Source organism: Xiphophorus maculatus, chromosome 13, assembly GCF_002775205.1.
Source record: "Xiphophorus maculatus strain JP 163 A chromosome 13, X_maculatus-5.0-male, whole genome shotgun sequence".
Classification (NCBI taxonomy): domain Eukaryota; kingdom Metazoa; phylum Chordata; class Actinopteri; order Cyprinodontiformes; family Poeciliidae; genus Xiphophorus; species Xiphophorus maculatus.
Window position 1 is genome coordinate 19255623 of NC_036455.1, and position 26533 is coordinate 19282155.

A 26533-nucleotide genomic window follows, 5' to 3' on the forward strand; every position below is an offset into this window, starting at 1 on the left:
GTAAATCCCACCAGCAAAAGCGAATGATGTGCTTTTATGAGCAGAACAAATCCAACAACTAAAGTTTTATGAGAGGTGTGTATGTTGAATGAATTAGATATATTTTATTGAAAAGAAAAAACCCTTTGGGTGATTGAGTAAAGGGGCAAAGCCAGTTGTAGTTGTTGTTCTTTATGGGTTTGTTATGAACAACGCTAAACCGCCGAACTGCAAGCTGGAATACATTTCCATTGAGTTGCTGAAAAAATTGTCACAAAGCATTCAATAAAACTTTGCTGCCTTAAAACTTTCAAAGAGCTTCACCCTGAAGGTATTTTAGGAGGCAAGTTTTTGATTGCATTCGAAAGCAGCAGGATAAAATCACTGTTACTCTGAGTGGGATAACAAGATCCATGTGTCTAGTAATTTCTCATACCTAAATTTAATTGTACAGAAAGTTCAGAATATGAAATCCTGTAAATTTCACTCTTTACTCCAACAGCATATCTTTGTGAGTTAGCGATTTGGTTATTTTCCCCACTTAGCGTGACACACGAACACGTTCTTTCTAGTAAGCTGTCTTAGTCATCTTACCTTTTGCCAAAATGTACCTTGTCAACCTGTTTTATGTCCTACTGTCACATGGTTGTAACTTTTTGAAGTATTAAGTCCAAAAAGCAATCTTTTTGAACATCTAATCAAGCTCAATTTGTTTCTTACACCAAACACTTCAAAATACACTGCATGACACCATATGCATTCTTTAAGAAATATTTACATAATATTTACAACATCTAAACATGTTGCTTGGACTCCACAAACACAAAACACGATCAATGTCGCTCCAAAGACTTGGACTGTTTTCTCCAAAATATTAGGTTCTTTTGGTTCTTAAAATTAAGCAAGTATTTTCCTCATATTTTTGTACATTACATGAAATATTTCATCTTTGTATTCATTAATAATCTGTTTAATTCTTTTTATTCAAAATTATTATGTTTTTCATTTTAGTCAAAGCCCTCTACTTTATTTTCAATGCACAATCATAACCATTTGTTTTGCTCTCAACACTACATTAGACAAAATATGTAATCCCTGAACTCCTTTGCAATGTTTTCCAGGTGTCGGAAACATTTCAAATGATAAAAACCCATCAGATCCTAAACATAAGCAAGTAGTTTGGTGACTGGGCATTTTATATTGCAATTAAATGTATCTTATTTTACAATTACACTTGTAAAACCAGGTGATTTTTACTTCAAAACCTAACCGATGGGCCTATTTGCAGCACTCCATTACACAACATTCTTTATCACTAGTGTTTCAACATGCTTGCTGCATTTCCTCCAAGTATTTTGGTTACAGTGCCACACATTATTGAAAAGATTTATCAATCCTGTCTATAAAAAAGGTTTTCTTCTTCTTATTATTATTTTTACATTTCCTATTCGTATACATTGTTTTAATTCCTAAATTTAACCAAGTTTAAGTGCATAAATCTACTCCACTTGTTTGTAAAGTGAAAGCAAAAGTCTAACTTGACATGTCTGAAACAACAGAAGTGTTGCTCTTGAAGATCTTTACTAAACGTCCAATGTAGTGACAGAAGAATGATTCTTTCAGAAACACCTGTCCCTTTTCAGCGTATGAACAAACTATATGGTGGTCTAAGTTGGAAGACTTCTTGGCCCGATATATATTTTTTATTCATTGCCGTTGGTTGATTAATTACATTCATCTGCAACATTAAGTTCCCAACGATCCATCGAGCTACACGGCAATTTCATCTGAAGTCAGCAGGGCGCACCATCATGGTTGTCATGGTAGCCAGCAGATTTGGACCCTTCCAGTAGTACCACTTGATGCCATTAAAGCGGAGTACATTGGATGAAACGGGGTAATATATGCCATTCAGGTTGGATGGGCCGCAGGCGTCGAACCACCATCCTGCAAGAGGGAGAGTTCAAGGAGAAAGTCACAATCAGTCAAATTTCAGCTCATGAAATCAAACACGTAAATGTACAGCTATAAGTCAGCAGTAACTTTACACCGGAGCAAAGGGAAAATAAAAAGCTCCACGGGACATTTACAAGAGGACAAATAAAAATGTTCAACAGGACAGGTTGTAAAAGAGAGACGGACTGAGACGGGGGCGGGCGATCGGAGCGGACGATTGTCGGTTCGCACCTCCCGAGGCGAGTTGAGCGCACTTGCACGTGCAGCGGTCGTTGTCTCTGTCCTTGGTGCTGAACTGGCTCCCAGTGTGGGTGAGACTGCTGGTTTTGCCGGCGGTGCCGCTGAATCCGTCGGCATGAAGGCTAGAAAGAGTGGAAGAAAACAAAAAAAACAAAAGAAACTTTTGTAAACAGCGCAGCCAGGTTGGAGTATTCTACAACGAGTCAATGTTGGACAGCTTGTTGGGAAGTGAAAGTGACACCGAGTTGGACCATAAGCTGTGTATTCATAACAAAAGCACTCATTGGTAGGCATAGCAGATCTCAGAAGTTTAAACGCACTCATTGAAATGTTTTGTTTAAAAAAGTGACCATAATTGATCATGAAAAAAAACTTTTTTCCCCACAATGTGACCAAATTTGACAAATATCCAGTATCCACCTGAAATGGAAACAAATGTGAAACCATTTGGAACTGTGACCTGAAATTTATGTTTAATTTTATCAGACCCTAATGTGGCTTTCCATAGGATTTTAAAATATTTTAGCCATGCTGGGAATGACTCTTTGGAAGAAACTACTCCTTTGTTATGTGAATAATACTGATTTATGTCACCTGTAGAACAAAACAAGTATTTTGAATAAATCCTTAAATACTGCTTTTGGCCTCACCGTCTAGTTTTTCCTCTCATCTTTTTTTTAAATTCTCCAAAAATGTGTAAATGTGTATTTTGCTTCATCTTTTTGATTGTCATAACAGTGCCATCTAGATTATGTATATTTAGATTTATTTGTAACTTTCTCCTGACTGATACATTTGTACAAAGAGAGCACCTGGAGCCTTTAACTCTCAACCTTTTAGTTGAAGAAATCCTCTGAGCTATTTCTGTGGTTAATCAGATTCACAGATCACAACAGGACTGAAAGCTGACGTTAAAAAATACGTTAGCAAAGCTTTAGTTGGAAGTTGCAGAATGGGGTTTATGGCGGTCTTATTATTTATATTTCTACTCAGTTTTCAGTTTTCAGGACATTATGTTTTAGTGAAGTGGAAACCTTTTGAAATGATTCATTATGATCGCATCATTTTACATCCCAAAAATTTTATCGGTGTGTGTACTTCTTAGAGCAACAGTAAGTAAGCTGATATCGCCGTCAATGTTTGTTGTTCTTTTGTGCAACAGGATACTGAATGGATGATGTGTATCCAGAGGGTCTTTTGATCTATTTTTATTGTTTTGTCTTTGTTTGATTTGTCAGTGCCTGGGGGGGAAAAAATATGACTCGACGATTTAATTTGGAAAAAAGACAAGAAAAAAAGCAGTTTAAACAGTTTAATATAATTGCTTTTGATGTGGCTGTTCTTTTTTTTTAGCATTTAGTATCAAAGTAAAGAGGTGTTATTTTGGATCCTGTCTACTTTGCACCATAATAAATCCAAACTCAACACTCTTCAACACAGACGGTGATAATGCAGAACAACCCTGCAAAAAAAAAAAGAAGCTAGGTTATATTCTCTTGAAAGCCACTGTAGGATGTCTGAGCCTCAGGTTCACATTGTTGCTAAACATCAGTGTGAAAACGAAACGAAAGAAATCTCATTATTTTCCTTCCATGCCGTGCTTTGAGAAACAACCCGGTTTGAAGAGAAAAAAACAAAAAATAAAAAGGGAGAAGGGAGAAGAGTTCCTGCCCAAGTTCCAGTCGCTCTCCGCTCACAAAGCATGGGCTGATTGAATGTGTGCGCTTTTATTTGTCCACCTGAGTGTGAGTCAGAGCTGCTTTGAAGAGGGTGGTTGAGGGGTTCGGTGGTCCCGCCGCACAGCCTCTCCTCTGCCCTCGTATTTCTGTTCCAGTTAGAGCAGAGCTCTTCTTCTGTGTGTCCCCTTACACGCACTCCCCCCGCTCCTCCGCTCTGTCGCCCAGAGGCTCGCTGCCTGTGATGACTAAATGAAAAATCTTCCTCTCGAATTTGTAGGTTCAAAGGCCAGGACAACACGTCATGACGGGATGCGAGAGCAAAGCTCGAAATGACAGCAACGGGGAGGGGAGTGATGACGGAATAGCAAAGGGATTTGGGAATTTTGTCAGGGGATGAAAAATAGTTGATTTATTTATTTTTTTTCCCCTCGTAATGGATTAGCGGCATGAGGGGAAATTGGACACTTCTAATTAGAGGCTAAATGATATCCTGTTGGAATATGGAACACGAGTGTGTTTTTATGTGAAAAAAGAATTTGCTCCCCTTACAGATTTTTTCACAACAAAACTAAGTGCAGTTTTCAAAGTATGATTTCATTTCTTAAGAAAATAACAAAAATAATGTATCCAAATAAAAGTGGCCTTGTGTGAAGAACTAACAGTCCTACAGGTGTAAAAACTGACAGCGGCAGAAGAGTTTGTGATGGCTGTCAGTGAGTATTTTACATCACTGTCAATAAACATTGGTGCACTCCTCTTTGAAGAATTGTCTAATGTAACTTCACAGGATCTGAGGGAGATATAAGCCTGGACTTTGACTAGGCCTCTCAAAAATCTAAAGTTTTTTAGGACACTTGGAGGTGGAATTTGTTGATGTGATTTGAAACGTTGTCCTACTGAAAAAGAAAAGAAATCCGGTCTCATCCTTATCATCGAATCATGAACACGACTTCAGCTAACGCAAGCGATGGATCCTTTTGATTAGTTGTTGATAAAGTCTTGGAGCAGTTTCGCTAGTTCACTCCTGGGAAGCTTCACCACTGTTCCATGTTTTCTTCATTTATGTTTAATAAGTCTCGGGGCATGATGTTTGTTGTTGGTGTTTTTTTTGTTTTGTTTTTTAGCTGTTAGTATTTTCAGACATGTTGGTGGACATGTGTGGCAAGTGAAATTAAATTTAGCATTTCACATAAACCCATCGTTTGAAAATAGTATTTTTTTGTTTGAACTTTAGCATAACATGACAAAAATGTATATACAAAAACTAAATAAAACTGTAGGGGAGGGGAGCTCTTTTTTTCCATAGCACCATGTTGATGATGGAGGCTTCCAGCTCTTATAACCCGTTTAGAAAACATTCCTATTAGCTTGAGCTATTCTACTAAATCTGCAGAACAAGGTAGAGCTCTTTTTTATATTAAAGGCATAGTGACAAAGAACGGGTTACCGGAATGTCCACCACTTTCTTCACTATAAGGACAGATATTTTTAGCAACCTCAAAGGAGGAGGTTTTCTGCCATCCCAATGATTTATGTATGAATCTTGTTAACTGAGTTCTAGGTGAAAAGCGCCACACTGCTCCGGGGAGTGCACTGGATCCAGCTGGGAACCAGAATTTCTGCCGCCGACTCCCTGCGGAGCACCCGGATCAGCGGCTGGGGAGCAATAATACAAACCCATGGGGTCAAATCGGCATTTTCCAGCGCGCACATAAAGCTGGTAGGAGTTGAAGAGAATGTGATCTCAGCAGTAGCAGGGCGAAGAGGGGTGATTACACACATTCAGGTGCACCGTCTCACACGGAGCAGCCTGAAGCGAAGTGGTGAAACACTCTGTTTTATTGCGCTAATTATGTGGAAGAAACTCGGGGAAAAGCAATTTGCTGCACTATCAAGGATTTTCAAAGCCTACTCCTACATGTGATCGTGATTTGTCATCCCTCAGATCATCAGCCTCTATAAACACTCACTAAGTCCCAGACTATATATTAAATTTTACTTTCCTTCCAGAAGACGAATCGCCTCGGCACAACCAAACATAATAACGTTGGCGACCGGACGGTTACCGTGGGGGGCTTTGTTTATCTTGTCACTTCCTGGCAGTGGCAGCTACAGCTGAGGTTTACAGTTAAACACCGGTGGGGGTGGGGGTGGGGCACTGGCCGCGGGGAGGGATGTGGCTCCCCGTGGGGAATTTCAGGGGCAGCCGGAGCAGCTGTGAAGTCATTGCACGACCTCCGCTTAGCAAGTCATTTTAAGTCATATCTGTAAATCCTGATTTATGTGAAGACAGACCCTTGTGACGACCCCGTTCATGTCGGATGTCATTCACCAACTTCAGTTCTTTTTATTTTCATCTTATTTGACAAGTCGGCACAAAGTGGTGCACATTCATGAGGAGGGAAGTGTGTTTCTTTGTTTTCAAATTATTACAAAAAATCTGGACTTTATTCAGTCCAGTTTACTCTGACAACGCTTTATGCACTCTAGTGCAACCATGTGGCTCCAGAATTCGCCTTATTAGTAAATCAGGGCTGGAAAATAGCAACCAAGACTGTAAATCCAAATCTGGAGGCTGCAGAGGTTTGGGCCTCCATATCAGGAGGCCCAAACCTAGATGGGATAATTGTTGACAGGACAACTATTAATATATAATCCCCAATCGAGAGGTGGGTAGTAAATGGTTACATTTACTCAGTTACTTCACTTGCGCAACCTTTTTTTTTTAGTTGTTTCACTATACCATACTTTTTACTTTTACTTGAGTAATATTCTTTTAGATATTGTCGCTTCTTTTACTTGAGTTAAATTTCTTCCCTGAACAAAGAAAAAAAAATGCATATGATACAGAAACTAAATTAAGACTTCTTGTTTGTGTACAAGGTTTGTTTTTTTTCTAAAGTAGTTTTCTACCTGCTGACTCTGCTGAGTCGCTTGACACTGGAAGTACTTCACCCTGTTCTAACATACAGTATGATTTGCAGTACCGACTAAATATTAGTTTCATAGTTTTATGGAAAAATTTTATTTTGTAATCATGCTTATTTGTACTCTTAATTTTTTTTTCCATTTTAGTCTTCAAAATGCCCAAATTTTGACATATATTTACATTTTTGACTGTCTGATATCATTTTAAAATCTTAAATCAGATGTTCTGAGTTTTCCAGATTGACGCAATAGGATTGTGGAAGAAAGTACAGTTTACCAACACATGTAAAACGCTATCTGGCAAAAAACAAAAAAAAACTAGCATTGCATGCTACACTGATCTTATAGTCGCTGAAGTGAAATATAATGGTGGCAATTATTATGTTATGGTGACACTTTTCTTCATTAGCGACAGCAGGGCTGTATATAGAAGAATGGTTGTGTTTATAGGAGTAAATGGGAAGATGAAAAGTGGTTTTACAAATTGTTGCCTCAGCATTTTTGAATGCAACTCCATTGCACAAAATAATTCACTTTGTTTTTAACCTTATGGTCAACCAAAAAAATAAAAATAAAAAATACATTGACTAAGCCAAAATGTAAAAAAAATAAAAAAATTCTCTATAAGACGATATGATGTGGTATTACCTGTAGTTGTTGACTTCTTTGTCTATGTAAAAGCGGTCGTAATGTGAGTAGGCTTCGTTCCCCTCTCTGTCTCGGAGCTGGATGTGCAGACTGTATTCCTGTGAGCTGGTCAGCTTGTGAATGATATCGTTTCCCAGCCAGTGTTCCCCTGATGGCTCTCCAAAGCCCTGGATTCAACACAAAGACAGGGGGGGAAAAAAACAACTGAAAAAAAAACAAACATATTTTAACAAAAGGGAATGGTTTTTCCAGCTGTCTGCCAAGTATTTTTTGGAGTTAATATGAAAATGGAGCTCACTTTGGGCAGGCACATCTATCATTTTGATGTGTTAAGACAGTTGACTGCATCTGGGATGTAAAACACTCCACTCCAAAAAGCTAGAGAACAGTCAGCGGAGACGTGGATTTACCTTAGCGTCATATCAGTGGTCCATCTGCACAGCTTACATAAAATAAAAGCTAAAGTAACCACTAGTTTTGAGAAATAATCCGCTCACTTTGGAACTGAGGAATTGGCATGGATGTAAGTTATCCACAAGTTTGGCAAAGGAAGCAAAAAATGATTAATGAATTCAAGAAAACATAGGTAATGTTTACATTTGAGAACGATTTTGGGACAAATTACTAAAAAAATATCATCTGGCTAAGGCCTCTTTATTGAAACGCTTATTTTAGCAAATATAAGAATCATATTTCCTACCAGTTCAGTTCTACTACAAAATTCCAACCTGAGACATTGAAAAACCTCACTTAGGACTTAAACACCAAACATCACATTGCTCCATCTAATTTTTTATTTTTTATTTTTTTTTACAATATCGCTATTTATGTGCACATTTTAACACATTTTCACACACTAAAGAAAAAATATTACAGATGTAACTCCCTCACAAATACTGTAATAAAGCATGTATTGTCTAATGGCCAATTTCCCAACATCAAGGCAATCAGGGCTGATGTATTGGTGCACCCCTAAGTATTTTTGAGAGCCTATCATGCCGTAAATTGTAGTTAAATAGAAATTATTGACAAAATGATGACAAACAGAAATTAAGCAGATTTTGTGCAGCAAAGTTTTGTTTCATCTATGAAGCCCTGTAGTGTGTAAGGTACAATGTGTTGGGATAAAAGAAGTAACATTTTCAGGGTTACCAGGTACAAATAGCATCAATCACTTTATTTATGTTTTGTACTTAATAATCTATTTCAGAATTAAGAGTACAATGATCTGCATACAGTCAAATGCCCCCCAAGTGATAAAATAATAGTAATAATAAAACTAAATCCACTCCCCTGTTACTTCAGTCGAGGTGACTGAATTCTTGAAGTCGTTCTGTTTGGAGCTGCAGGCAGAATGTCTGCATTGTGCTGCATGAGATTAAGTGACGTCGTTTTCGGGTCATTAGTGCAACTTTTGTGAAACAAACAGGAGGAAATTGAATTGATTTGCTGAAGGAAAAAAGAAAACAGAGCTTTATTTACTTTGTGCTCTGTACATTGAAGGTAGAGGGATGAGTGTAAAAAAAAAAAAGTTTAACACTCTTAAACTACGTCACAGTTATGTGCTGTACATCAAAATACCTTTGAGTGATAAAAAAAGTGCGAGCCTGCCAAAGAAGCAGAGGTGGGTGAGGTGGTTGGGGGCATCATGAGCGATCTTTGAGAGGCAATTATTGCTGCCTTAAACTATAAACAGTGATGGAAGTGGGAAAACAAAGTGAAGAATGTTAAAACACTGTAGACATGTACTAGGGCGTGCTGGCAAAATTACACCAAGATCAGAGAAACCAATGCTCAATCAAAAGCCCAAGAGCCGAATTTCAGAATCAAAATTCAGTCTCAGGTATCAGGCTGAATTGCAAAGTTTGGAAAGTGTCCTAAAAAAAGGAAAAAAAAAAAAAGGTTTGGATAGCTACTGCTTGTTTAAAAAGGATGCCAATAAAAAGTGTTTTATTTAAAAATAAAACAATGCAGCGAGTTTGCTGAGTTACATCTGAGCAAACCACAAGACTTCTGGAAGAATGTCCTTTGGACAGATGAGCCAAAAAGTAGAGACGTTTCGCTGGAGTGCATTTGGCAAAAGCCAAACAATATTTCAGCACTAACACCTCATACCAACTGTCAAGCGCAGCAGGGGAGGCAGGCCGGACGGCTTGTTTTGAGACCACAAGACCCTGACACCTTGCAGTCACTGAGTCGGACATGAACTCCTCTATCTACCAAAGCATTTCACTGTCAAATATGGGGCCATCTGTCTGACAGCTGAAGCCTGACTGCAAATGGATCAGACAAACTGGATAATAATCCCAAAGCCATCAGCAAATCAGCAGCAGAACGGCTAGCAGAAGGACAGGAGGTGTTGTGAGGGTAAAGTCCAGAAATAAGCTTTGGGGAACAATAAGGCGACTATAGATAAATTAACGAGCTACAGCAGTCTTGTTAATAAAAGTGGAAAGAAATTTACCATAGCATTTTTGAAAAGTGATACAATTATTAAATATTAGGAGTGGGAATCTCTTACTATCTCATGATTAAATTCAATTTTTATTTTTATTTTTTTGGGGCTAGGATTTTATTCAGGAGTTATTCATAATGTGTTTTGCTTCAATCTATAAGTGTGCAAAGAATCCATATGATACAATATCAAATGGAGACAAAGTGTTTCCTCTGCCTGAATCCTCGGTTTTACTTTTACGGAGTGGACTCACAGAGGCTGACCCACATTTTTTGCAGATAGCCTATTCCATTTACAACTACGTTGCAATTTCCATCCAGGAGTTTTTAGCTACTGGAGAGTCATTGTAGTTATTTAGTGAAGAATCACACAATCGTACAAATGAAAGTTAAACATTTCTCAAAGGTATTCATGTCATAGTTGAAGCGAAGTATCAACACTGCTGTCTGACACTGCGCCCACAAGCTCCGGACCAGTTACACCGCACAGAGCTCTTTGTGGAACGGCGTGGTGTACAGTTAGTTCACTGTAGCTTGGCTCTGTGCATTTGTGGGGCTCCTGAACCCCTTAATCTTCATTTTGCATACCTTTCAAATGGCGAGGCTCATGCCAAAGTCTCTCTACCCCGGAGTTTGAAAAAGAAAACACAGGCGCAGGTTCAATCTCTCTGTCTTTTATTTATGATTTTGGGATATTTTATATTGATTCTGAATTGTAGTAAGAGAGAATCGCGATTCTTATGCAAATAAATTTGTTGGCACACCCCTAATACATACAATAGTTAGCTATATGTTGGTTTCCCACACACTGCATAAGTCTTCTGCATTGTCTATCATAAGTGCTTAAATTGACATGTTTTGTGGGTGATGTGTTGGGTTTTGAAAATATACTAGCTCTTTGCACTTGCACTGCAAGTGTAAAATGTTAAATAACCAACATCTGTCTCTGAAAAGTACAAAGTTTATTGGGTTAGGACTAATTCTTGGAACTACAACTCTGGCTGTCACACGTTGTCTTAGTTGTTGCTCTTGACTGTGAGAAGATGTAGTGCAAAGAGGTGTGAAGCATTTATCACCGTACTAGAACCCCGGGGTGCAACATTTGACCAAGTCTGACCACAGCTTCTGAGAAAATGGAGCAAAGTCTAAAGCAGCAGAGCGTTTTATTGCATACATTATCTGCCATCAACGGGGGCCCCAGGGCTCCCACGCCCCCAGCTGGAGTCAAATGTTTATCATCCACTTGTAAAAATATTGTCCCTAAAAGAAGTTTTCAAGTCTTTTTTTTTTTTTTTTCTCAACTATTATTTCTTTGAGCTTCACTCTTTGGGTTTGCAGTTGATTTGTTGGTGCCGATCAGACACATAACACCACATCCAGTCAAAACCCCACAAAACCTGCATCGCTCATTTCTTCTGTGCGTAATTTAACAGTCAGATCGGACTGCATGCTGCTTTCCTTGAGCAAGACGACTACACGTTCCATTTGGGGGGAAAAAAAAAGCATTGTATTCACATCTAGTAAAGCATAGTTTAAGCTCTGGCCAAAACAAAAGCCATAAGTGTGAAAACATGTCTGACAGAGCCAAAACACCAGGACTACTTTGAGGTCTCTTGTGCGCATTTTAGACTGTTTTGCAGGAAAACTTTAGCAAGCTTGAAGACTGATACAAATAATAGTGTCCTGAGAGTCGGCGTTGGAAAACATTGGTGGTTTGTGTATCAGCGACGTGTGTGTGTGTGTGTTCATGGGGGTTGACATAGAGAGAGGGAATGAGAGCAGGTGCAATAACATGGGGGGTGATAGGGAACACGAGGGCAGCCAAATACAACAACCACAGGTCACCTGGGATCACAGGATAGCCGCTCTCCCACGCCTTCTCATGCCACACCACCCATGGACAGTTATTGAAACCTCCTGTGCAGGCCTGCAGCACCAGGGTCCACATGACCTTACGATAGCGGTGCACCCTTGATGCCTTGCGTGAACACGTACCATTTTGTAGTCGTTCCAGCTGCGGTGGAAGTCGACCGAGCCGTTCCTTCGATGCTGCAGCACCGTCCACCCGCCACCTCTGGTCTTCATGTCGCAATACACCTGAGCAAAAAAAAAACAGTTAAAACCAGGTCTGATCTGTTAGTCCTGGTACAATAAATAAGCTGCAGCACTACGTCGAAAAGTTTCCTTTGAAAAGTGACACATTTTGTTCCTGCGATGTCTCAACCGAGAGACCTTGGGCAGCAAGAGCCGGCTGACAAGTTATTTTATCCTAGCACGCACATTTGCCTGAATCATTTTCGTTCCTTTCTGAGGACCCTGAACACTGATCCGTAGTCTGTTCTGTCTCAAACCAGATGGCGAGACTCATTCCATTGTAGTCCACCAGCTGCTAACTGCACAACGTGGCTCTTTACCATCCGAAAGACACTGTTTTTACAGACTGTTCTTTGGTGTTCGACAGACGTGTTACAGAGTAGAGATTTTTTATGTTATTATTTTAACCAACTTTCTGCTGAGTGTCAACAAACTAATACTGCTAGTCTTTTGGCATAATGGTACTGTTTGATGTGAACAATGCTGTGCAAACTAATTTAGAACCCTCATATTTTTCACAATTTGTCACAATGACTAGCAGACAGTAGTGCAAAATAATGTGGAAGTAAAGTATTACTCTTTTATGTGCCTTTTTTATTTTACAAAAGCTATCTTGAAAGTGTGGAGTACATTTGTATTGAGCCCACCTGGGTAAAAACTGAACTACTGTGATCTGAAGATCCTTTGGAGTTTGTCTAAACTAGATTTGCACATCAAACCTTAAAATCTTGGCACCGATTCTCAGTTGGCTTTTGCTCTGGAATTGGGCCATTCTAACAAATTAATGTTTTAATTTAAATCATTTAGTTGTAACTTTGGTAGATTTTCTTTCTTAATTGCCCTGTTTTTTGCTCCATCTGTCTTATTAACTCTGACCAACCTACTTCTCTGCTTAAATGTAGCATTCCCAACACATGATGCCACTGATACGTTTCACTACGGACCTCTTGGCTGCTTCACTGTATTTAATAATTACCTGACTCCTGAGAACAATTGACTCAGCTGGATTTTTTCTGAATGTAGCAGAGTAAAAGGGGTCAGAATAGAAATGTTGCTAAATATTGGTGATTTTTGTCAGTAAATTATGTGTTGTCTGTTCTCATCAACAGTTACGCACTACTTTTTGAATATGGCAAATGTTATATAATTAGGGCCGAAACTTTAGCTCGTTAAAGATCTTAACTTAACTGCATTGTTCTTTTTCACATACAAAAGTCTCAGAATCAGATCCTTCGTGTTGTGTTTTTGGTACTCTTGTAAATCTGACGCACAGGTGACGTCCGGCAACAACAGTGATAAATAACAAAGCTGCTTTTCTTAGTCCAATTGGGGTTCATTTTTTCTTCAAAAACAATATAATGGGATTTTGGAAGAGAAAATAGTGGCATGCAAATTGTGCTAAAAATAGTTACCCTATTACCGACACTTTTCAAGGCTGTTGTAGCAGCACAAATGTCTGTAATGCTAATGTTAGCGTCCACATTTGTAAAGACATATTGTTTCAAAGAAGTTCCACGAATGATGAGCAGTCTCTGAAACTCTTGAAAGCTGAATAGGTATAATAGCACTTTGCACCAATCTGATGGTTGAATAAATTAAATATCAGATTAAAAGCAATGAAAATCTTTGTTGGTGAGCTCATACGCGTATTTATTCAATAATTTAGCAGCAAAAGGAGTTTTTGAGTAGAAAATGCTGCTCATTTTGTCGATGTACAGTTTTCACTTAAAATGCAATTTATTAATTACAGACCCTTTAATTAAATAAAAAATGTAATCAAAAAATTTAAATAAAAATAAAAAGAAATTTAAAATTGAGTCCAACCACTATATAAACTTTTACATTTTAAGAGCTAGGAATATTTTTTTGTCAGACACCCCTAGTGATTTGAATGTATTTCTGACTATGCTAGACTAGGCTAGTCACGCAGTCAGTCAGAAGACTCACTAATGAGAGGAAAATACTGCCGTGATGAAATCAAACACACCGTAGCCTGTCTGTTATTTGAGGACTTCCATAAAAGCTTGAGGAAAATGAGGGGGGTTATCCCTCCTTTTCAGGGTGCTGCACCATGATATAACCCAGGTGGGGTGGAAAAACTGACATCCCAGTTTGTTCATGTATCCCAGGAGTGGGGCTGGTGGTGTGGATGAGGGGGTCGAGGGAGAAAGGTTGGTTAAGGAGGCGTTTTTGGTTACAGCCGTGTTTTCTTTCTTTCTTGGCGACACGTTCTGCCAGATGGAGATGTTTGCAAGGAAAACTATAAATAAATTGTACTTATTCATCTGGTGACAGATTTGGAAATCTAGACTTGTTTCAGACATTTGAGGTGTTTAGCTGGCTGCCTTCCAGCGTCCTGTGCTGGTAATGAGATGACGGAGCGAGTTTCCCCAGTGGGTGGAAGATTAAATGCTTTTTGTTACTTGGATCAGTCTTGGTTAAACTTATATAATTAAATCACCATAGTTGGAAAGTGTTTTTTGTTTTGTTTCTGAGCACTTTATTTGGATTTTTGTACCGTGTTGTCACTTCAGGTCAAAAAAACTGTCAGCAGCAATGGTGACTTGGAGAAAAAAAAAAGTCTCCACAATCTGGAATGCTGATTGCTGTTGATGAAAGAGACGTGGATTTTGTTCTTATTCAAATCAAGGTTGAAATCTGACATGAGAGTAGACAGGTTGCATTATCAAAATATGAACCTGTGTTTGTACGACTTTCAAAATAAAATGACCAAATAACAAGGATAATTTTTTTTCCTGACAACTTTTTTAAACATGAACAGAGAATTCTGAATTATGACTGTACTTTTTAGATATCCTGACAGCCTTCTGTATGAACACCTACATGAAGTGCGTGTTCATAAAAACATTACGTTTTTTTTCTGTCAAGTTGGAAGTTAAAGTGCCTGACTTGTTTTAACTGACCATTCTTAACTGATGTAATTACATTGCAGTGTCATTAAACATTAAAAATATATCTTCTGTCTGCTGTGCTTTATGCACACTGTTCCACAAGATATTGTACCACTTATGTGCAATTACCAGTTATATACAGGAAGCACATTGCTGTGCAAAAGTCTTCTAACTTTTTCATATTTTAAATATGAACCACAATGTGCTATACTTGAGTGTGTTAGACAAATACAAAATAGAAAGGTTTAAAAAAATGGATGCATGTATTCCTTTGTTTTAAACAATACAAATGCAGACAATTATGGATAGGTATAGGTACTTAACTTGGTTTAAGTGAATAAAATCCAGTGGAACCAGTTGGTTATCTCATAATTAAGTAAGACTCCACTTGTTTACAGATGCTCCCACATACTTGGCTGTGCTATGCACCATGATTTTTTTTACAGTTCTTATGACAAATTCCTTCTTTTCCCACAATTTCAGCCATGGAGTCAATGGATGAGGAGTAAGAGATAATTTGGCTTTTAGCTTTAGAAAAAACAAAAGACAAGAAGCCAAAACATAAAATGATAAAACTCTACTAGTAATAAAGAAGAGGAATTCAGTATGCTGATAGAGGGACAGTACTTATGTTTCCTCAATATAAGTACTGAGGGAAGCGCATCTGTTCTTTCAGATGCACAAGATAACATTGACTCTCAACCGTATTATCTCAGTGTTGCATATAAAACAGTTGGATGTGGACATTGTTTCCAAGCAGCTTAATGTGCGACACGGAGTATGCGTAAGTGGGCACAAACGTGTCCGGTAGACGTTCACTACGAGTCCACCTCAAGTACAAGAGTGAGGTACACCCGAGTACGTGGGAGCCCTCATTTAATCTTGGTAAAAATACATTCCTCAGAGATTTGTAAAAGAACATTAGTGATCAAACATGATTAAGACCAAGGAACACGGCAAAATGTCAGGGATCAAGTTCTGGAAACGATTAAACTAGATTAGGTTATAAAACTACATCTTTAAATATGCCACATAACACAGTTCAGTCCACTACCCCAAATGCAACGACAACACAACAAATCTATGAAAGTGTACTGGTGAAAAGAATGTTGGTCTCGTTCTTGCCACCTCAAATGAAAGAACAAAGACAAAGAAGTTATGGCTTATCACAAGCCACATAGAGGCCAGAGCATGAACAAGCAGGTTTTCTGTTCTGACCAAAATTAAACTCTGCATGTGGTGGACAACTAACAGTCCACATCACACAAAACCAACAATGCTCACTGTGATACCACTGTGGTGGAAGCATCATGCTCGGTGGATCCTTTCTCCTTCAGGGACATAGAGGTTAGACAGCGCTAAAAACAAACCAATCCTGCCAGAGCCTCCCACAGCCGTCATCATCTATAGAAACTCTTTGAAGAAAGCCGTATAAAAGATTAGAAGAAGAATTACTTCATTCATCCCAGCAGGGAAATTATTCCGCAGTTACAGCAAGAATTTTTTTTATTTATACACAGATTAACACACACAGGAGCTGCGTCTGCAGGCAGCCAGCACCATTTTTGAAGGAGGACATGCGGCAAAGGTCGTCGGGACCGGGAGTCGAACCCGCGACGTCCGCGGGTCTAAGGCCTCCAAATGTGGGGCGTGCTAACCCCCTGCACCACCACAGCACGCCCCCTGTTTCCATTTCGGATTCATCAAAACATTTTTGGACTGAACTGAACTCAATGGGTTAGGAAAATGAACCAAAATGATAAATCCTTCATTTTCTGATACAAATCACATCTGAATGAGGCTTATGTTACATTTGCAATCCTTTTGTCTCTGGTCAAAGTGAGAAAAATCGCCCTTCACTGCTTAGAAAATAGGCCAATTTGTTTTTGCCCCAATTTTTACAGCCACCCACCTCACCAGGCCCACTGGACCTGGAACAAAATTGGAATTGGCATAGATTGAAAGCAGCCTTGATTTAGGGAGCAGTGGTGGGAGGGGGGTGCTTACTTGTATCAGTGGAAAACGCACACTGGCCCCAGTTGGCAGGAAACACATGGCACCAGTGCCTAACACCTGGTTGCCCACAGGAAACGAGGAGAAGGAACTTGGTGGGAAAAACACAGGCAGAGAGACAAGGTGCCAACAGTAAACTAGACTAAAAGCAACGCATAACAAACAGCTGTTTCGTGGCCATTATTTTTTTCCTTTTTTGTTTGTTTGCTCCCCCTCCCCTGCTATGCTCTAAGGGAGAGAATCCAGTCGAAGACCGGTGGATGTGATTTACTGAAATGATAGCCTGCCGCTGGATGCCACGGTTGACTTAGCACGAGCCAGCACCCTCAGATCAGAGAAGGCACCTTCTTGGATGCTCCGACTTTGCATTCAACAGCACACTCACACACTCACGCTCCCTGCCCATGTCGCCAGCAGGGCATAAAACTCTCGTTGCTTATTATTTTTGCTCTCTGCAACACAGCGTGGCATCTCTATTTACCTCAGCCCCAAAAGCTTCGGTAAATTACCTTGAAATCATGCTAGGTTTTGTTTCCTTCCAGGAATTTCCTCCTAGATACCTGGCTGAATTCCACCATACAATGCGTGTGTGTGTGGGGGGGGGCTTGTGTGTTTGTTTCTTACTGGCCTGTGAAATTAAAGTAAAAAATAAAACTGGTTGAAGTGTTGCAAACCGAGAGGCAAACGAACATAGTCTTTTGAGAAAAAAAAAAAAATAAATCATGTCACTATTAGTCAGGTGATATTTGTGGGAAAAGGTCAATGACTTTGAACTCCTTTATCCCTGAAGCCATGTCTTCTAGGTCTGACTGTAAAAAAAAATGCACCTGTCACTTTCAAAGCTTTTCACAGAGCACAATGAGATTGAAGACAAATGACTAGGACTAAAACAAAAACCTATGATGAAATCTTTGTGCAACGATTCTTCCAAAGATTTAGAAAGAAATGCATCTGATACACCTTCCTATGAGTTTTTTTATGTTCTCTCATTTGTAAAGTTGTTTAAACTTGTGGCAAAAAAGAGAAACCATAGAAGTTCCAGTAATGTTTTTCTCATAAAGTCTTCTTCTTTTAGTTGTTGCATATATAGTGCCTTACAAAAATATTGATTTAGTTATTCATTGCACATAATCTTTTGCATGTAGGTTGGGAAGTTAAATATTGGGTTGATCTGACCTGAGCTCCATCATCCACGTTTGCTGTGTTCCCCACAGAGCCTCCGGCAAACTGACTTCTCACAGCTTTCTGTCAACATCGGTTTTCCTCTAGCTGCTCTATCATGATGCTTAGATTTATGGAGTGCACGACTGTTAACTGTAATGTCTTTTAAGGGGGCTGATTGCTCTAGATTTTAGTCAGTTTGTGCATTGTCAGGTGGGCTGAATCCACTTGTTGGATTTTATTTGTAAAACATTTAAAAATCATGTATCTGTTACCTTCCACCTTACAGTTAGACACCTCTTTGGGTTACTCCATTGAAAAATCATATGTAGTTGAGAAAATCTGGATGCACAAGAGTTTGCGCTGGATTCACTTGAAATCTGATTGGCCAACCTGCCTAGACACTCCCACCATGACTGTCAATATGTTTGTTCAAATCATGCCATACATCGATCAGTGATGTCAGTAGATGACAGAAATGTTTTGTTTTGTTGTTTTACAACCATCATTAATATGTGTATATATATTTGTTTTGGTTCATTGTTTAAAAAATTTTTATATAGGGGTATCACATATTATCTTACACGCAAATTCGTGAGACTACAACCAAGTTCCTAATTTTCATCTCTAGTTTGATAATAAGAGATGCTGCCTCAGACTACTGCATGAAAAAAGCTCTTCATAAAAGGAGAAAAGTGGATATCAAACAGTTGTTTGCAATTTGTGGTCTGTACTGGTTCAATAATTCTTAGCCTTTATGTTGACAAGTAAGTTGAATAGAGTTAGCTTAGCGATGCTAAAAATAGAGTTGTATATAAGCTGGACAAAACAGGCTAATCGTGTGACTAGAAAAATTCTTAGGCCACTGTAACAAACAAATCAACTGCGTGGTTTTTGCATGCTGAACAGATCCCTGTGTTTTGTTTGGATAAATAGTTTTGTTACTCAGGTTTTGACCCACACTGCTTGTTGTAATCTAAGACAGCAATGCATTTAGATGAAATTTCAATTTCTACAGTTTGTGCCTCTGCCTGGCCCCCTAAGGAAAACAGTTAGTTAAGCACGCTTCTGACGTCATGTGCAGGTTTGAAGGATGAAGACATCTCTACCTTCACGTCCTGGGTGGAGTTGTGCAGTCGTATTCTGTATATTCCACTCTCCTTTGCCCCAGATCGGAGAATCTCTGCGCAGTCCCCGAAAGCGCGTCTCTCCTTTTTGGGCAAGTTGGAGATTTCTGCAGAAACACAGAAGCACATGTTGACACAATGATGACTTAAGGTTTTTTTTTTAAATTATTATTATTATTATTATTTTCACACAGTGTGTGAGCTCTACTACTTAAAGCTGTTGAAGTCGGAATTACCGTTCCTACATTGCCTACGTTGAATCACTCCTCTTGCATACATTTGCATCTATTGTTTACTGTGTCTATTTTACGGGAGAATAACGTGCTGACCCAAACATAGTAAAGCCACAGAGCCTCACCATTGCATTGTCTGACTCTTGTCAGCAGCTGCTCGACAGTGTCTGTCTGCCTCTGCAGTGTGGTGCTGTTGAGCGTTGAGCTTCCGAGCTCACCCTCGAGCTGGCTGACCAGGCGACTCTGCCTCTCCAGAACATCTTGAAGCTGCTGCTTTTCACCCTGCAAGTCCTGCAGCTCCTTCCCATACCGCGCCTCCAGCGCTAAGAGCCTCTGTTCTAGAAAGCTGAAGAAGAGGATGAAGAAGTAGGTCAATTTTACAAAGTGTCCTCATAAAATGCAAATTGCGATGAATAATAAAAATGTGCGCAGCACAGGTGCATAATCAATCCATTTGTCATTTACCTTTCAAAGCTGATATTGCACAAAGTTACACATTTACATGAGGATGACTAATAGACATCAGCACGACCATCTTGCTGGGCTAACATCATATAAGCACCTGTACCACCGCGGTGCTCGCAGATGGCTCGGCATGCTAAAATGCTCAATCATGGCCCGAACGCACCAGCCTGACAGCACATGTGAATGCGTGCGCGTGTCGGGGTGTGTATGTGTGTGTGTCTTAGTCTGTTTTTGTGTCTGCAGGAGTGGCGCTCCCAAGCTAAATGAAGATCATAAATCCCCGCAGCCTGATCTTTATGGCTCTGACTAATGACTCCGCAAAAGTTATTTATTGAAACAATCCAACCACCCAGACTGAACAAGCTACTTCGTTGTTCCCTCACACACAATGATTGCACACTCTCCAGATGGACCCACAGTCTCCCGTTTTTAGCCCAGCCGCTCAGTATGCGGTGGTGGCGGATCAATCCAAATCCATTTTTACATCGCTCCTAACTTATATTTGCTTTGTGGAGGGAGATGCTCAATTACAGCGGTAAAGCAGCCTCACAAATTGTTCACTGACGTGCCGTGTGCGTTCAAGTTTGCGGATCAGTCAGTAAGCAGACCAGAACTGCAGCTGTTCACCAGTTAAGGGGAGTTGGAAGTGCAAAGCACGTCCTTTTAGGATTGGATTGAGTCCTGAGTTATTAGAATTTTCTGCTTGTGATATTCTGCTATTTGTTATTGTTATTTTAATATGCAAAGCATACACTGCCAGCAGCCTGCTCTCCATCCCCCTGTAGAGGGATCTGCTTCCTGCCAGTAGTATTTCATATGTAGGGCCTAAGAAAACAAACATGTTTCTGTGCCCATTTTTAGTTTGGCAGCAGTTCAGAAACTTCCACTGTGCCCTGAAGCCCCAGCAGTGGTAGCGTTCAACAATTATAGCTGCTCCTATTTTCTTTTTTTTTGTTTTTTACTTCAAAGGCACCTCTGCCACTAATTTCCCAAAGATGGATTAATTTGTTTAGACACCAGTGCCATGTCACCTGCAGCGAAGGACAAGGTATAAAAGGGCACAGCGTAGTTATGCAAGAGGGAATGTCTAACAGGTGCTGCTCACAGGGCACCTGATCCTCATCGGCCACATGGAGCAGATGGATGGAATGATAAGCATGCAGATATAAAGAGTAAAAAAAAAAATATATATATATATATTTGCACCCTTTCTCTCTGCACGCAACCCTGACGACCCGTGATTCCTAGAGGGAAGTGTGGGAAACCCCTGACTAACAAGCACCGCACATTTATTCATACGTTTGCAGATCTGAACAGTTGTCTATGCTGGTGCCCTACTGTTAAGAATTGCTGAAGTGTTTCATTATGATTTTAAAAATGCTTCAATGCGTGTTTCTCCTAGAGTATTTATGGCTGCTGTTTACGACTGCTTGAGAAGCGTGCCTAGCCCTGTTGGGCCACACAAGAACACATTCAGAACAGAATACAGTTTAAAGCAGGTTTTATACGCCATCTTTTTATTAGACCAGTATGCACAATCTTTCTGAAGCGGCCACACATTTTAGATTGCTCTTAATTTGAATTCAAGCATAAATATGCATGCAAATTTACTACAATTTTGTAGTTTATTTTACACCCTTGTTTCCTACATTGAGGGATTGTCTGGAAGAAGGGTTGGACATTTACAGTATTCTACTGTTTCAGTTTGTTACAATTTTTCATAACATTTTGTCTTGTTTTCTTCTGATTTGGAGCCTACATGAATTTCCTTCAAGTGTTGAGATAATTGTTTGTTGAATTAATAAACAAATAAGTCTGACCCCTTCAGTGTTGACCACTTTGAGCCTTTAAGATGAGCGAAACCTTCATCGGTGGAGACAAAGGGTATGCGTAGTGTACCATGAGATTATCCAGACAGCTAATATGTTCATTATTTGAGGGTAGCCGAGACATCCTTCTTCCCTTCATTCTGAATAGGCTAGGGCTGTTCCCCATCCACATGGCAAACATATTGCAAATTCTGCATCTGTCCCAAAGTCTCCTAAGAGAGGTGCCATGGAGATAGCTTAATCGCAGCACCAAACCACATCCGCAGCAACTTAGAGATTCATCAGACGACTGAATTAATCTCCCTCTCTCAACGGCTTAACAGTTTGTCTGCAGGGGAAACTCACTTTTGTTTCTTGTATCCAAGATTTTGTTCTTTTGGTCAGGATCATAACCATAGGGAAGAATGCAAACTGTCAAATTTCAAAAAGTGGCACTTTTAGCTCTTTAAAGGAATTTGAATACACTATGACGCTGGGTATTCAAATAGGTGTTTTCAGGGAAGTCAAGAGTTTAAGTAGCCACACCAATATAAGCACTGTGCAACCCGGCATTCTCACAAATAGCTCCTGTGATTAACCTTTAGCCAAAGCAGTTTGCAAGCACTTAAGCTAACGTCGTGAGTCTGCCCATACTGATGTAAAAGGTACTTTTTTGCTTACCTGTTTTTATCACTAAGGCGTGAAATTTCTTGGGTCTGTAGGAGAATGCGTTTCTCTAGGCGGTTCGTAAAGAGCAAGTACTCAAGCAGCTGGATCTCTAGGCGACTTGTCTGGTTTAGCACCTATAAGTTGGCAGAAAGTAAAAACATAAGTTCATCACACCTCGCAAAGATAAAGGAATAAAGTAGTAAAGTAAGCAGCAATTTCCTTAAAACGGACCCTAGGGGATAAACGGCCATACTCAGTCCATCACAAATCCTATAATTTGTCTCCTCTGATCTTGTAATCAAAACTTGCGTAAGACCAATCTTGTCATGTTTTGAAGTTGCAGATGAAACGCGGGGTAGAACAAAGCAGCTTGAATATTTGCACAGGTTGTACAGTTTTGTATCAACTATGATAAGAGAAAAGGAGAGGCAAAAACATCCCAATCTGTAATAACAATTCTGGCATGATTGAAGTCACATCTGTGTTGTGCTACTGAGCTTTTTGTTTTAATTGGCTTATTGTCAGTCACTTCTTGCAGCCCATTGTGTCAATCAGAGCCCGTGGAACCAAATACCAACTGCATTAAAGCGGCTGGCGCCGCTTTGGGGCACAGCTTCCCAGCAGGTTACATCTGACATCCATTTAATTAGATATTCTTGAAAGTTCTTTAACACAGATACAGTTTGTTTTTGTTCCGGTGTGACTCATGCTGTTTCTTTTTCCTATTTGACTTGGCTGTAAACACGGTATCCTAGGTCAACTTCAGACATGCCTTCCTCACTCACCTGGGTCTCAACATCTGTGAGTTTGCGAGTCTGCTCTGCTGATTGGCTGAGGAGGTTGTTTCCCATCTCCAGCATGGCGGCCGTCTGGGTGTGGACTGTTGACCTCTTTATTTCCTCCACACCGGAGCGTACATTCTCCTGGATGAAGTTTTCCAACTGTTAAGACAAAATACTGTGGTTTTATAGTAAATGTAGATGTTATTAAGGAACTAACAGAGCTGTCTCTTACCAGTACATTGCAAAGTATTAATATCACTTGAATATTTTCACATTTTGTTGCATTACAAGCAAGAACATCAGAATAAATACTCAGAAGCCCTTCAAGGCTTGCATCATGAACACCAAAGAGCACATTGAAAAAGTCAGGGATAAAGATGTGGAGATGTTTTCCCATCTGCAAATCTATTGAGAGATGGCCACTAAGCTAACTGAGATGGGGGGCGCTAATCAGAAAAGAAGCTAACATGATGATGGAAACTTTGAAGTAGCTGCCAAGGTCTACGTCTCAGATGGAAGAGTTTGCTGATCACGCAACTTTTGGTTATGCACTTCATAAATCTTGCCTTTATGGAAAAAATACCAAAGAAAACTTGTTGTTGGAGGAAAGTTGTAAAAAGAAATACATAATAAAAGTCGAATAAGCCATGTAGTGGGCAAAGTAAATGTGCAAAAGTAGATCGTCTATTCAAATGAGAGTAAAATCAAACCTTTTGGCCAACATGTAAAAAGCAATGCGTTTGAAAATTAAGCCCTCACCACACTAAAAGCATCATGTGCATGGTGAAACATGGTGGTGGTAGCACCATGCTGTGGACATGCTGTTCTTCAGTAAAGACTAAGAGGAATATCATAACTGAAAGGATAAAGGATCAAGCTAAACACAGCAGAGTCCAAGAAAAAAAAAACATGTTAGACGCTTAAAAAAGACTTAAAAATGGGGCAAATGAACACATGGTAGGACGCCTCAAAATACAACAGATGAAAAGGTTAAAGTTAAAAAGGCCATTGCACGTTTTGGGGACTCTTATGTAAATAAATAGCGGAATAGTGTCGAATAAGAAAATAGTAGAATAAAGTGTGGTGTTTATTAATACGACACTCTTATTCGGAGAAAAAAGAAGCCAAAAGTATAACTTCTCGGCACTTTTCACTCTCAAGAAAAAGAAAGAAATGTATCTAATGTAGTTTAATCTAACCAAAGCGAATAGAATTTCTAAAAGAAACGTGGTCAGCGTGTTCAACGTCACAGTGAAGTCAAACTCCAGTAGCAGGAAATGATCAAATTTTGTTTGCAACAGAGCAAAGTACACTATCCAACTAGACAGCATTAATATTTATAGCTCTTTTGAGGGGAAAAGGGATCATATTTTACTCATTAAACCACAGACTGGAAAATGAGATCTCAAAGGAGAAAGCACTCAATATCATCCAGCTAATGAGTTTTTGTCCGCAAAATTTGAGTAGAATTCAAATGAGAAAACAATTATTTGCTTGCTGTTATTCTAAACATAAGAACATCTAGCCTAGAGAAATCAGGTTATTATAAAATATGAGACTGCAATAGAATTTTTTTCTGTTCATGTAATGGAAAGAGAAACTGAAGCAAGTGGGCAAATAGAGATATCTCATATTTAACTCTAACTAGTGCTGATTTGCCTCTCTTTCTCAATTAGATCCTCTTTTAAACGTCCACTTCATTTTAAAGTGTCCCTCTTTGCTCTTGCCCTGTAATCACGTCTTACATTACACTAGTTTAGGACAACTTAGACTGCAGTGGGAAAAAGAATCTTTTCACAACAAAGGATCTAAAGAGATTACTCAGTGGATTAAAGCCATCTCTGCTGGAAACCCAAAAATCCCTGCATTGTGATCAGACTTACGAAATCGAGCCGCTATCTGCGGCTCGTCCAAGTCCCTGCATTACTGCCTTTGTGCTGGAACTCAATCCGGAGGTCTTGATAGGCTTCATCCCCACCCTTTGCCAATTGCATTACTTGGAGCTGTGTCACAGGCCGCACTACGTGGCCAGATAAAGCACTTTTGGGATGTAATGTAATTCATTTTTTACTGTGTCTAACAGGGTCAGAAGAGGGATCAGCGCTGGGAAAAATCTTAGGAGTTGGATCATGAGATATCTTAATTACTGAGCCAACAGCTGCTCTTCCTGTCTGCTATAATTACAAAAGACAGAAACATATCTACCGGGTGTTATAGTGTTTGACAGTGATTGATGGAGAGCAGTGACGTGTGGTGAGGTGCAATGCTGGTGAGGCGCTGACTTAATCATAAGTAGATATACAAATGTAGACCACCTGCATGTTATTGTTTACATAAGGAAATTTCGCGCATGCTGACAAAGCTGGAGGGCAAAAAGACAATTCTTTTATATGCCATCCATAGCTGCGCTGCATTGATTTAATTCCGTTAACTCAATGAAACTTTGAAATTTAGGAATTATTAATTTTGTGCTATGCTCCACAGCAAAGGGAAAAATCGTTGAAGTACAACTCAAAACCACATCTTTCTTGCCCTCTGCTTTGGACAGGCCACACACAGACTCGTTGCCATAGCAACTGACGACAACGCCCCTAAAAAAAAAACTCAAATATTTCCCACACAAAAAGCAGAACATGCTTAAATGGGTTGGTTGGTTGTGATGCCCCTTCGATGCCCCTTCGATTCAGCTATGGAAAAATTTACTTTCTGAAGTTATTGTATTAGAAAGATTGAGATATTGTATGAATGGGAAATTTAATGCTTTTAAAAAAGATGGGAACGTATTCTTGAATACTTCAAAATTCCAAAATTAAAAAACCAGTAATGTGAATCCGAATGACGTGTATGTATAAATTGGTTATGTTTCTCATATGATGCTGTAGTTTATGTACATGCCTCCGATTTTGACTTTGTCTTGTTTTTTGTATCAGTGCTGTATAAGTTTTGCCCTGTTATTGTTCTTTCCTTTTCTGTTTTTGTATAAATGTTCAAAAATACCTAATAAACATAATTATATATATAAAAAAAAAAGCAGAACATTCAGCCTGTTGCAGTAGTATGGTTTTAGGATTAATGTTTATTTTGCGATTTTTAATAAATGATTGCTGTGGTAAGAGGGGAAAACTATAAATATATTGCTGCACTTTACTGTATGGCTAGCTCCATGGCTAGCTTGCTTTTACTGTCTCTTAATCTGCAGTTGTGGAGTCACAATATCTGGGATCATGAGCGCCCCCTGCCATGAGGCAAGAGAACTGCCTGCCTCATCTCGAATCTGTTCTCTGCCGTTTCTGATCGCTCCTCAGCACACGAAAAACATTACACACACAGTTGGTGACAAAAAGCACTGCACATTATATACAGGTACATAAGCCAAATTATGGAA

The 26533-nt window shown here is 39.4% G+C and overlaps 1 protein-coding gene across 1 annotated transcript in view; it reads right to left on the reverse strand.

Moving 5' to 3' along the window:
- Nucleotides 1–1667: 1667 nt before the first annotated feature.
- LOC102234788 (angiopoietin-2-like) overlaps nucleotides 1668–26533 on the reverse strand; it is a 30662-nt gene continuing 5796 nt past the window's right edge. The window contains exons 2-9 of the mRNA XM_005804755.2: nucleotides 23152–23307; nucleotides 22379–22500; nucleotides 19550–19770; nucleotides 19174–19298; nucleotides 11880–11981; nucleotides 7431–7597; nucleotides 2167–2297; nucleotides 1668–1926 (exon numbers count right to left, since the gene is read on the reverse strand). Coding sequence (XP_005804812.1) covers nucleotides 1763–1926; nucleotides 2167–2297; nucleotides 7431–7597; nucleotides 11880–11981; nucleotides 19174–19298; nucleotides 19550–19770; nucleotides 22379–22500; nucleotides 23152–23307 — 1188 coding nt within the window. The 3' untranslated portion in view covers nucleotides 1668–1762. The remainder of the gene's footprint in view (nucleotides 1927–2166; nucleotides 2298–7430; nucleotides 7598–11879; nucleotides 11982–19173; nucleotides 19299–19549; nucleotides 19771–22378; nucleotides 22501–23151; nucleotides 23308–26533) is intronic.